This window comes from Parasteatoda tepidariorum, chromosome 1 (assembly GCF_043381705.1).
Source record: "Parasteatoda tepidariorum isolate YZ-2023 chromosome 1, CAS_Ptep_4.0, whole genome shotgun sequence".
NCBI classification, from domain to species: Eukaryota; Metazoa; Arthropoda; class Arachnida; order Araneae; family Theridiidae; genus Parasteatoda; species Parasteatoda tepidariorum.
Window position 1 is genome coordinate 88,453,646 of NC_092204.1, and position 13,099 is coordinate 88,466,744.

The 13,099-nt window shown below is 32.3% G+C and overlaps 2 protein-coding genes across 3 annotated transcripts in view; one reads left to right on the forward strand and one right to left on the reverse strand.

The window, feature by feature from the left end:
* Positions 1-13,099, forward strand: part of LOC107444940 (glutamine synthetase) — an 82,060-nt gene that overhangs the window by 8,897 nt on the left and 60,064 nt on the right. The window lies entirely within an intron of this gene.
* Positions 3,994-10,546, reverse strand: LOC107444937 (uncharacterized). Its single transcript, XM_016059214.3, has 2 exons — positions 7,553-10,546; positions 3,994-6,400 (listed from the first exon to the last, which is right to left on the reverse strand). The coding sequence occupies exons 1-2, from the start codon at positions 9,140-9,142 to the stop codon at positions 4,355-4,357; spliced, it is 3,636 nt and encodes a 1,211-aa protein (XP_015914700.1). The 5' UTR covers positions 9,143-10,546; the 3' UTR covers positions 3,994-4,354.

Genomic DNA, 13,099 nt, shown 5'->3' on the forward strand with positions numbered 1-13,099 from the left:
GTCCATGGTCCGATCCCAACCAGTGCCAGCTAACATCTCTCCACATTGGTAACTATGGACAGGGGTGCACGTAACTATCACACTGCTCAGTAGATGGCAGCACTAGACTATTTCGTTTCGCTCCACGGTTAGCTTTCGTCTCGCTCCACGGTTAGCTTTCGTCTCGCTCCACGGATACGACAAACAAATAACGTCTGTTTTAGTTTTATGGATGCTTCATATTTAAAAAAGGAGAGAGACGATCTATCAATATCTAATTTTTTTCCCGTTCAATTTAATTTCTAATTCATTATCCTAGCTGTCATTTTCCTGGCTTATGTATTCTAGGGCATTGAAGTGTTATCAAATTTTTTTTTAAACTGCTAATACTGTGAGGAGAAAAAGCAAATATTAACCTAATACTAAGTTTTTGTATGATTGTAATATGGTTGGATGCAATCAAAGTTATTTATTTATTTAATGAATGATTATTATACACAATTTTATTCCGTACATATCAGCAACAAAATTTTTTTTGATTCTTTCTACAGTGGATAAAAAGAATTAATTAAAGCAATTTATGGTCCATCTAACATAAAGGCTTAAGTTGAATTACTTACTATTAACTTAAAATGACTGTTTTTTAAACTTCTAAGCTACTATGTCATTTTCCTGGCATTCAAGATTTGATGAATTTCTATTTTATTTTTTTTTCTCGAGTAAATGCCAATAAACTACACTGCTGTCTGTAACGTATAAATAAATGAAACTAAAGAAGTAAACAAAAAAAATTTAGATTATTTTGAAACTTTAAATTTGAAGAAATTGTTTGGTCCGAATTGTCATGTTTAAAAAGAATCAGCACCCATATATATACAGGGTGTCTCAGTTAAGCGTTTCTGAACTTCTAAGAGGGGTAGGGGGCATCCTGAAAACTCGAAATCATATAGCAATGTGGGGTCGGAAATGCTTTCCTGAAGCGGTGACGTACACAGAAGCACCATAAAGAAAAGAGACCGTAAGTGAAAAATCGTTTTAATAATAGATTGAAAGAAGCATAAGGCACATGGGTCAAACTAAGTGTTCGAAGTTTCTGCCACCGGCTACAATGCACACCTCACATATCCGGTGCATGGACATCCGAACATTCTGCAATACTCCAGGCATATCTCGAATTTCTCCGGCAGCTACTGCGATTCTTGCAACCAGCTCCTCAGCACTGTCAACAGGGGTGTCATAAACCAGTGTTTTCATATGACCCCAGAAATAAAAATCAGGACATGATAGGTCGGGTGACCGAGGAGGCCAACGCACTGGAAAGCTCGGAACTTTCGTACAACGCAATCTACCGCGCCTGGAAAGCATTTCCGACCCCGCATTGCTATATGATTTCGAGTCGTCAGGATGCACTCTACCCCTCTTAGGAGTTCTGAAACGTTTAACTGAGACACCCTGTATATATTCAGATATTTATTACACTTTTTATTAAATTATTTTTCATTCATTATGTCAACATGNTATATATATATATATATATATACAGAGAGAGAGAGGGAAAACAAGGGAAAAATTACAGAGCAATGAAAGAAGGGGTAAAAAGCAAAAATAAAAATAACAGGAAACCGGAAAAAAAAGAAGGAAGTCCGAGAAAAATCCGAAAAAGAAGGACAAATAATCTTTTCATCAGCTCACACGATTATATCCACAAAATAGAGTGCTTTCTAATATGTAGTAGATAGGATTTGAGAATACGAAAACAGGATTGAGGATCGAGATTTGTGAAAAATATTAGTTTTATGGATAGAAATTTAAAAGGTTGAAGTTTTTTTTTTTTACTGCCAATAGCAAGTTAGACTTTCGCCTTCACTGGAAGGAGAGTGTGCAGCAGACAGAGTACGAAAACAGGATTAATTATTAGGATTTTTTGAGGATGCCTTATCTTCATAACTATAGTACCCGCAATCCCGTGGCCTGCACATTTTTTTAAAATAAAGGTATAATCATTCATTTTGGGGATGCTTTACATGATCATTCAACTTATAATCAATAATTTATCATCAAAAAAAAAATTTTTTTTTTCTTTACGTCTTATTTGTTAATATTATTATACAGTGTATCTTATTTGTTATAGACGTCTTCGTGCCGCCCAATTTTTTGCAATTTAATTATTTTATTCTTCTCATCAACTGAGTACAGTATTCGGCAACCGCGATTTATCTTAAAAGAGAATAAACCACGTAAATTTCCACGCTTTTTACTGGCACATTTTTCGCCTCTCTCATTGTAAATTTTTCTTAAACTTTCTTCAAGTTCTGTCACCTTAGTGGCAAGATGTGGATTATTTGTTACAAACTTTGCTTTCATTTTTTGGTAACATTTGCCTGTATCATTCACTGTCCAGAACACCATGATCACCCACTTTATTTTTCTTTAATTTTTCTTAACCCTTATATTTCGACTGCTTGTATCACCAATAAATTTCAAATTGTATCAAATTTACGATGGGTAAAGAATCTTTGAACACACACTTTGCGAGGTATGAGTTTTTATTATTTTTTTTAAAGGGGATTTTCTTTTTTTTTTGAAGATTTTAGATTGCCCTAATCCAGAAACTTGCTTAGCAGATAGACTTTGAAGTGCTTTATCTCATAGATGATAATTTTATGTTTTAATCTTAATTTCATTTCCCGAAGGAATGTTTTTTATTTAAGTTAAAGCTTTGAAGTAAACTTTTTATAATACACTTATTTAATTAATTAATTCTTTAAGGAATTTTTTCTATTTAAGTTTAAGCTTTGAAGCAAACTTTTTTATAATACACTTATTTAAAGCGTGCATGGAACAAGTATACAATTTTTACAGTATGTTTATCTATACCTAACACGATTTTTTAACCATTTTTTTTTCTACTTTCTTATAAAATAGTCTATAAAAAATATTCTATTTCATATATCAACAAATGAATGCACAAAATTGTTAAGAATCTTATTAGAAGCATTAAAAAAAATAAATTTTTTTTAAGTATGTAAAATAAAAAAAAAGCCTTAAAGATTTAAAAATTTTGAATTTCTTCAATAATTTTTAAAATTTAAAAAAGAATAAATTAAACAGTTTAATTATTTTTTGAAGATAAATTATTGATTATAAGTTAAATGAGCATGTAAAGCATCCACAAAATGAATGATTACACCTTTATTTAAAAAAATTTAAGGATTTGAGAATACGAAAACAGGATTGAGAATAGAGATTTTTGAAAAATATTAGTTTTATGGATAGAAATTTAAAAGGTTGAAGTTTTTTTATTTACTGCCAATAGCAAGTTAGACTTTCGCCTTCACTGGAAGGAGAGTACGCTGCGACCACTATATAAAGCCTGTTAGCTCTCTCTGGTTTGGGGTGTACACCCCATTCCATGGTGGTTAGAGCATCCGACTACGGACCCAGAGGTCCATGGTTCGATCCCAATCGGTGCCAGCTAACATCTCTCCTGTATTTCTCTACATTGGTGACTAAGGGCAGAGGAGCACGTAACTATCTCACTGCTTAGTAGATGGCAGCACTAGACTATTTCGTTTCGTTCCACGGTTAGCTTTGATAGGACAAACAAATCGCGTCTGGGTCACCATGTTGGAGGAGTGCTGAAGAGGTGTTGGTTGGCCACGGTTGGGATCGAATCAACTAACGTGGAGGAGTGCGGAAGACGCGATCTTTGGCGCTGACTGGGATTGAGCCAGGGACCTTCGGGTTTGTAGTAGTTGGATGCTCTAACCACCATCGAAAAGAAGTACACCCCGACCTCTGGTTCAATCCCTATCAGCGTCAACTTTCGCACTAATCCTCATAGTGCCCAGATGGGATTTGTCTGTCCTCGAGTAAACCATCGAGCGAATGAAGTAATGTAATGCTGCCATCTGTCGAGGAACGAAATATGTTCTTCTTTGTTCACGTGTGGTTGCCTAAAAAAATATTTTTACCGGAGAGAAAATAATTAACGACAACATTAATGACAAAAGATTTAAAACAATGAGGAATCATTTATTTATTTTATAGAGTTTCCAATTTACATTTCTGTGAGCATACATCGCAGATTTCTTAAATTTTTTTTTTAATTATACAATTTTAATGGAGAAATAAATATATTGAAAGGGATTTCATATATGACATTTAAGAGAAAAAAAAATAAAAACAATTCATTCAATTTATACAATGGTGCTTTCTTATCCGAATGTTTTTTTTCCAAACTGTTATTTTTAAGGAGATGGTCTCAAATAAATGTCAGTTGCTCTTAATAACACCATCGTAAGAGATCCACTCAAAAAAGAATTATTTTTCGATCGATTTATAATTTTCCCTTAGTCATTCTCAACTTTCTTTCTTATTTTAATTCTGGAAATAAATAATGTCCAAAAGGAACTGTGCTTACTTTATCATCTAAAACATAGCGTTTATGATCATAAGGTGATAAAGCTAATTTATTAATTGTTACTGATGTTAACTCATGTCTCTTGGATTGAATTGTATTCATTGTGGTATGAAGCTCTTGATTCTCAAAAAGGCATTTTTTATAGTCTTCGAACTCAATCTTTTTTTCAATTGTTGCTTTCTTAATACCTTTCAGTTTCTTGGTTACCTGTTCCTTGACTTTAAAAGCATACATTTTGGATCTTAATCCTATGAATTCAATCATGATCTCTCCTTTATTCTCATCTTTCATAACTCCCAAAACTTTTTTATTTTTTCGAGGAGTACCATAAATATTATCCTCAGGATAATCACTAGTATCGAAACTATCCAAATCTTCATTCATATCTGAATAGACATCTTCAGTAGTGATGTCATAAATGAAACTATCAGTATCAGTATAGAGTAATTTAATTTTCTCTTCATACTTCGTTTTCATTTTCGTATAATGAAACTTATACATAAGGATTTTTGAAATGTCCAGTACAGCCATTCCGATGCTGATAGGTTTATTGAATGTAATTTCAGTTCTTCCCATATGGATCGCTACTAGTTGTTCAGTAAGGATGGTCCTGTCACGAAAATTGCACCGAGAAATTAATTTCTCTGCCTTCTTTTCAGAACTGCAGAGCTTGACGTTTACGCGGTTACGGATATTTTCCATCGTTTTGCCGAAAACGGCATTGTTCATTAATTTGAAAAAGGATTTTTCAAATTCATTAGTGGCATCTTTTCGGAGGCTAGTGTTCAAATCAATATAACTTTTCAACCATGGGGACTGACTGAACTGAAGAACTCTATGAACCTTCCTTAATATTAATCCTTGTTGTAAGTAGAACTTTAAATTACGATAGTGAAGAACGTACTTTTCCTTATGGTAAAGAGTTGTGAGCAGTCTTTTATCCTTGCACCCAGGTGGAATCTTGGTTTCTGGTGCAAGAGGAAGATCAGAATGGTTGTCGTGAAGATTTTTGGGGTAATCTAAGTCCACCTCAAAGATGAAACCAAGTGGACCATCGTCAGAAATGGATAACACATCCGTTGGTGGTTCTACCCATTTAAAATCTTGAAGGGGTAATGGCTGAGACATGGCCCAACCGTATAAGTTGTTTGCATCTAAGTACAATAAATAATTAGAGGACTTCGATGAATCATAGGCTTCCATATACTTATTGTTCGCAGATCCATAGCGGTGAGAACATTGCGAAATGCCACCACGAATACCACTTTCTATGAAAAGAATCATATCATAGTCAGTGAGAAGCTCTATGGAAATATTAGTTTTCTTAAGCATTGCATCCCATGATAATCCTGGTGCCGTGAAGTACCAGGCCGGATCCAAATTATAATGTCTCATGCATACATCTCTAAAATTTTCAAACACATCAGCCAGGAGCAAAACATCCGTTTTTACATAGAGGTCTGAGTATTCACCAAGTGAAGACATCTTAAAAATTTGCCAAACTTCTTCTGCATGTTTATAATCTTCATTAGAAATTGAGCAGTCATTTAATTTGGAATAGAAAGCCCTCTGTGGTGGTAATGTTGTTTCTTCAAATTTACTTTCATGATCAATGTAATCGTATGGATATACTCCTTTACGGAGTACTAGAGGTACTTCTGATGATGAGAAAAACTTATTCATGTTGAGGAATTGATCAGGAGTAAGATTTCTTGCGAGCTGATCCAAACTGCTCGCCATGAAACGGTAAGAGTCTATAAAACGAAGGAAAATTTTTCCTGAAACATACTCTGAAAAAGAAATATATTTCTCAGTATTTTCCGGAATAACATTGATATTTTCTTCATTTTTTCCTAGTTCTTTAATAAAAAGATGACTGTCATAGCCGGATAAATTGTGAAAAATGACGGGGATGAAATTTGGCACTTTAGTTTGCATATTGCAGTTGTTGCAACTTGCCCCGCGAAATTCCTGTGTTACATGGCAGTGATCTTTGACCTACAACAGAAAAAAAACTTTATTTAATGCATGTTAAAAAGTTATGTGATTTTTGTTCTTATTGGTTGAAAATTATGTTACTGATAATGATGTGATATTGATATATTGTCCCGAAATCAAGAGGCCATTACGACAACAGATGCCAGACTTCCGCGTGATGGCGGTCATTATAGTTACAAAGATTAAGCATACGATGAGGCACGTGATGAAATTTTCGTTACATAACGACACCAAATATCAGACTTGTGTGATGGCGGTTATTATAGTGACAAAGATATAGCATACGATAAGGCAATCGATGTTGTCCGGATATTACGAGGCTATCGCGACGCGATTTGGCGGTTACTATAGTTACAAAGATAAGGTAGTCTCAAAAATCAGATACTAATTTTTTCGTATTCTCAGACCCTTTTGGAAATGATGACAAATTTTATGAGAACATTTTGAAAATTTAACTACTGAAATGTTGTTATCTTGTCTTTATACAAGTATAATTTTTTCACTAATTTCTTAACCCTACAATATAATTTTATACTCTGAATAAGAGTAGGTACTAATTATGTGAAAAATTTCTACAAAAACGATATACATTCGCGTAATATTTATAAACTTCAATAGTTAAAAATAATTGATATAATGGCAAAGAAAACGCTGACTTCGTTCTATGCTTCTGTAAGGATAAAATGGAAAGAAAGCATAAATAATACCACATAAACCAACATACTATAGTGTCGGTTCTATAATGAAGAACCTTCATCAGTTTTTAATGAAATAGAATAAAAAGAAATGATAATTATAGAAATCGAACTGAAATATTTAATTATTATTATTTTGTTTGAAGTTGTTGTTATTATTATTGATTATTTTAATTTTATTTGAATTATTATTATTGAAGCATGTTGGTCTTTGTGGTATTATATATGCTTTTCTACGTTTTTTAGTTTTTATTTAATTAGTGTGATGATTAAAATGTATATTAGAACATATACACAAATTTATACTATATTACACTATTAAAAAATTATACCGTTTAACCCTTATGAGAGCATAATAATGCACTGTAAATCGTTTCAGAATTCTAGGAATGGGATTCACATGAAGGTAAAATATTAATTTTTAAAAAATTTTAAAATAATTAATATAGTTACATACCTTGTAATTTTCCACAGAAAATTCACTATCACACACATAACAATTAGTTGCTGACTCATACTGCTGGGTTTGTTTTTCAGTTAATGATTTCATTGGCAGCGGATTATTATATTTTTCATGGATGATAAGTGCTTCCTCCCTCATTTTCTCCATAAATATTTTCGCTGCATCTTTTCCACGATAAACATAAGGTGGTTTACTAAGTCCAGCAATGCCACAAACATAATAACAAAAACTGATGGGTTCATGTTTTTGATATTTTTCTGTAAACGACGCACCTGAAGACGGCCCACAAGAGTCTATGGGTTTCAGTAAGCTCTCAAAATCCGCATATATTACAAAGGGAACAGGCTGAGTATGCTTTACGTTTTTAAACCTGAGCCATTTATCAGTCGGCATTTTCACGCGTACAGTTTCGTGCTGATTGCAGCTTATTTTATGGCGTGTAAGTATCGCATCTGATGTAAAAAACTGCAAACACCTTCGGCAAATAAACTTTCTTCCGTGATGTTGAGAATACTGAGGAGACAACAGCCGTGAGAGGTTTTTTATCCAGGAGAAATGAGAGTCAGTTTCAGTTTTCAAAAATAAAAGATCAACATGCTGAGTTTTTTCTTCTTCTGTGATAATTAAAGGAAACACTGAATTTTTTTCTGTCAGTCCATACACATTAATTGAGATTTCGTTCAACTTTTCGAACTTTTTCACGTCTTGAAGTTTAACGGGGAAGGGAATGTTCGAAAAATTCAATGTGTTTGCAAACGATTTGTAGTTAGACATTCTACACGGATTTGTTTGCTTGGGATGAAGTGCGGAAAGAATTGCCCACTTGAAGCATTCATTATCATTGTTTTTAACATTAACAACTGCCAGTCTCTTAGAAATAACAGGTGGAAGCGGAATGAATCCTGAAGCCCGTAAAGGATCATATTTATTGATGCGGATTTCAAATGCGATGATTTCATCCAATGACCAGCCCGAATCCTTCTTTTCAAAGTCTTCTGCTTCAGTCAACAGTTTGCTCATAATACTTGAATAAAACTCTTCTAAATCAGTTGATAGTAAAATTGGAGTGTTTTTAGTTTTAAAATTCTTATCCTCGCGCACTATTTTATCATTTGTAACTTTCTTGTAAAGACCCGTTAATCTACAATTCACTTTCAAATCTTGGATTTGCCGCTCCTTTGTCACCTCATCGTTAAATTTTTGTTGATTGGATAAAAGAAATTCTTTCATATCCAAAAAGTTATTTTCGTTCGTTAAGTAGAGTGTTTTCACTCTGCCGTTTAAAGCGGATTTAACTTTTGCATGGAAGTGGGTAGATGTCGTTTTCTCAGTTGAAACAATTGCTTTCCCAGCAGATGTGCAAGGCGAATCAGAAGCAGTACTTGTCGATGGTCCACTCGACAGCTCTGAAGAGTCTTGATTGGCTCCATTCTTCTTATGTTTTTTAGGCGATGATGAAATACTTGAAGTTGATTTCCGCTTATGAGTTTCATTGTCGTGTTTTGTGCGTATATGGCGTGACAAGTTAGATTTTGAAGAAAAGGAAGAGCAGCAGTGTTTGCAAGTAAAATTTTTTTCATCCATAACGAATGATTTCAACTTAAATCAGTTACACCAAATGTCAATCAATTAAATGAAAAACTTTAACTACCATAACTGACAAAACTTAACGAGAAAATTCAACAAAAATTATAACAAAGAAGACCAAACGATCGATAAAAATTTTCCTTTAGAGAGAGAGAGAGAGAGAGAGAGAGAGAACTTCCTACTATCCTGCTATCAAATGTAATTCTCTGACAAAATGAATCTACTTTAATATCGCTTACGAATACCCAGAATGCATTGCGCGTGGTTATGCAATGCTCATTCTTATTAGTTGAAAATGATGTCACTGATAACAACACGACATGCAAATATTTCCCGGATATCACGGAGCCAGATGCCAGATGGCGTGATGCCGGTCGTTATAGTTACAAAGATAAGGCATTCGATAAAGCACATAATTTCATTACCCCTATATCACGACATCAGATACCAGGTTTGCATGATTGCGGTTACTATAGTTACAAGGCTATGGTAATCGATAAGGCGCTCCATGTTTCCTTATCTACTACAATCCTGTTTTCGTATTCTCAAAACCTATCTACTACCACTACTATAATTAAACTATTAAATTTTTTTTTAAATTTTAAAAATTATTGAAGAAATTCAAAATTTTTAAATTCTTAAGGCTTTTTTATTTTAACATACTTTAATAAAATTTTTTCTTAGTGCTTCCAATAAGAATCTTAACAAGTTGGTGCATTCATTTGTTGATATAGGAAATAGAATATTTTTTTTATAGACTATTTTGTAGGAAAGTAGAAAAAAAAGGTTAAAAAATCCTGTTACGTATATGTAAACATGCTGTAAAAATTGTAATACCTCATAAAATGCTTATTCCATGCACACTTTAAATAAGTGTATTATAAAAAAGTTTGCTTCAAGGCTTAAACTTAAATAGAAAAAATTCCTTGGGGAATTAATTAATTAAATGAGTGTATTATAAAAAGTTTACTTCAAAGCTTTAACTTAAATAGAAAACATTCCTTCGGGATTTAATTAAGAATAAAACATAAAATCATTATCTATGAGACAAAGCACTTTAAAGTCTATCTGCTGAGCAAGTTTCTGTATTAGGGAAATCTAAAATCTTTTTTTTTAAAAAAAAAGAAAATAAAAACTCATACCTCATAAAGTGTTTGTTCAAAGATTCTTTACCCATCGTAAATTTGATACAATTTGAAATTTATTGGTGATACAAACAGTCGAAAAATAAGGGTTAAGGAAAATAAAGTGGGTGTTAATAAATAATTAAATTGCAATAATATAATTAACATTAATAACAATAAAATAATTAAATTGCAAAAAATTGGATGGCACGAAGACGTCTATTAACATACAAGATACACTGTATAATAAATAATATTAACAAATAGGACGCAAAAAAAAAAATTATTTTTCTTGATGATAAATTATTGATTATAAGTTGAATGAGCGTGGAAAGCATCCCCAAAATAAATTATTATACCTTTATTTAAAAAAAATGTGCAGGCCACGGGATTGCGGGTACTATAGTTACGAAAATAAGACATCCTCAAGAAATCCTAATAATTAATCCTGTTTTCGTATTCTGTCTGCTGTACACTCCTTCCAGTGAAGGCGAAAGTCTAACTTGCTATTGGCAGTAAAAAAAAAAAAAAAACTTCAACCTTTTAAATTTCTATCCATAAAACTAATATTTTTCAAAAATCTCGATCCTCAATCCTGTTTTCGTATTCTCAAATCCTATCTACTACTATTCAAGGTAAATAGAAAAGATTAGCCTCACCTAGACGACAGCACCTTAAAAATAATTCAGATAGTTTTTCGTTTTCTTTTGCGTTTAGAAGCGAAAGGGTGAAAATGAAACTGAATTTTACTTTTGAGGTGCTGCCATCTAGACTTACTTTTCCTACTTACTTTTAAAGAAAACCATGGATGACAGCACTTTAAAAATAATTCAGATAGTTTTTCGTTTTCTTTTGACGATTAGAAGCGAAAAGGTGTAAATAAAACTGAATTTTACTTTTGAGGTGCTGCTATCTAGACTTACTTTTGAAGAAAAAGCATGAATGACAGCACCTTAAAAATAATTCAGATAGTTTATCGTTTTTTTTTTTTTTTTTTTCGTTTAGAAGCGAAAAGGTGAAAATGAAACTGAATTTTATTTTTGAGGTTCTGTCATCTTGACTTACTTTTAAAGAAAAGCATAGTTTCTGACTGTGAAATGATTACTAATTTAATAATATAATTAAAAGTTTTAAAAATATAATTAATGAGTTATGCATTTTAATAAATAAAAATATAATTAATATTTAAAAATAAAGTTTATAGCTCTATACATTTTAATTTTATTCAAGTTTTCTGTATTTTCAATTTTGATGCCCAGATAGATGTAGTTAAGTTTAATTTTTACCTTTTGATTAACTGCAATACTTTTATAGTTAAAAATATTTATGTTTTTGAGAAAACAATTTTAAAAAGTTTTCTCTACCATTAAAACTAAATCATAAATATAACCCACCATGTCAAAAATTATGAATAGGCTTTGAATTTAATGTTTTTATTTTTACGCTCCATTTTTGCCGTTTTCTGTCATGATTTTATTGGTTTTGAAAATTAATGTTTTTTCTTAAAATATCAACAAAAAAAAATGTATGAGTTAATTTTAATTGCAATGATATGATTTTTTTTTAAATACAATGAACTAAAGTTTTTAATGTGCTTGCAATTTAGTTATTATGAGATAGGATTTGAGAATACGAAAACAGGATTGAGATTCTTGAAAGATATTAGTTTTATGGATAGAAATTTAAAAGCTTGAAGTCTTTTTTATTTACTGCCAATAGCAAGTTAAACTTTCGCCTTCACTGAAAGGAGAGTGCGCAGCAGACAGAGTACGAAAACAGGATTAATTATTAGGATTTCTTGAGGATGTCTTATCTTCGTAATTATAGTACCCGCAATCCCGTGGCCTGCGCATTTTTTTAAATAAAGGTATAATCATTCATTTTGGGGATGCTTTACATGCTCTTTTACACCCTTGTGCAAATTAATTGAAACAAACTTTTTTTTTCGTGTTTTTTAAAGAAGATGTTTTGGGGTTGTTTCGGTTACAATGGGGTTGGACCTTTGCAGCCTATTGACAGTATGATGCGTTCTGAGCAGTACATTACTATTCTGGGAAAAAAAGTTGTTCCAGAGTTGAAGAAACGATACCCTGATGGAACAGGGATTTTTCAACAGGATTTAGCTCCTTGCCATACGTCCAAAATTGTCAAGAAATTCATGTCTAAGAATCAAATTGAGACATTGGAATGGCCAGGGAACTCTCCGGATATCAACCCAATTGAGAATCTCTGGGCCATATGCAAGAATCGCCTATTAAATATGGACTGTACAACTATGGAGAAGCTAATCACGGCGTTAATTCATGTGTGGTACAAGGACACAAATATTATAAATGACTGTAAAAAATTAGTGGAATCCATGCCGAATCGTGTCCAAATGTTAATAAAGCGTCGTGGAGATCATATTATGTACTATAAATTTTTGAGTTTGTATAAATTTAAATAAAATAGCATTTTCTCTTAGTTTTCTGTTAGTTTTCTGAATTTATTGAGTTTGTTTCAATTAATTTGCACAAGGGTGTAACTTATAATCAATAATTTATCATCAAACAAAAATATATATATATATTTTTTTGCGCCTTATTTGTTAATATAATATTATTATACAGTTATTAATATTTTAATTAATAGTTAATTATTTTATTCTTCTCATCAACTGAGTACAGTATTAGCAGATGGCAGCACTAGAGTATTTCGTTTCGTTCCATGGTTAACTTTGACACGACAAACAAATCGCGTCTGTGTCACCCTGTTGGAGGAGTGCGGATGAGGTGTTGGTTGGCGCTGACTGGGATTGAACCAGGGACCTTCGGATTTGTAGTAGTTGGAT

Excerpts from the sequence above, each read along its gene's own strand:
- LOC107444937 (XM_016059214.3), bottom strand. The coding sequence starts at position 9,142 with ATGGATGAAAAAAATTTTACTTGCAAACACTGCTGCTCTTCCTTTTCT. Across the intron at positions 6,401-7,552 it reads TTTCTGTGGAAAATTACAAG|GTCAAAGATCACTGCCATGT; the intron begins GTATGTAACTAT and ends TTTCTGTTGTAG.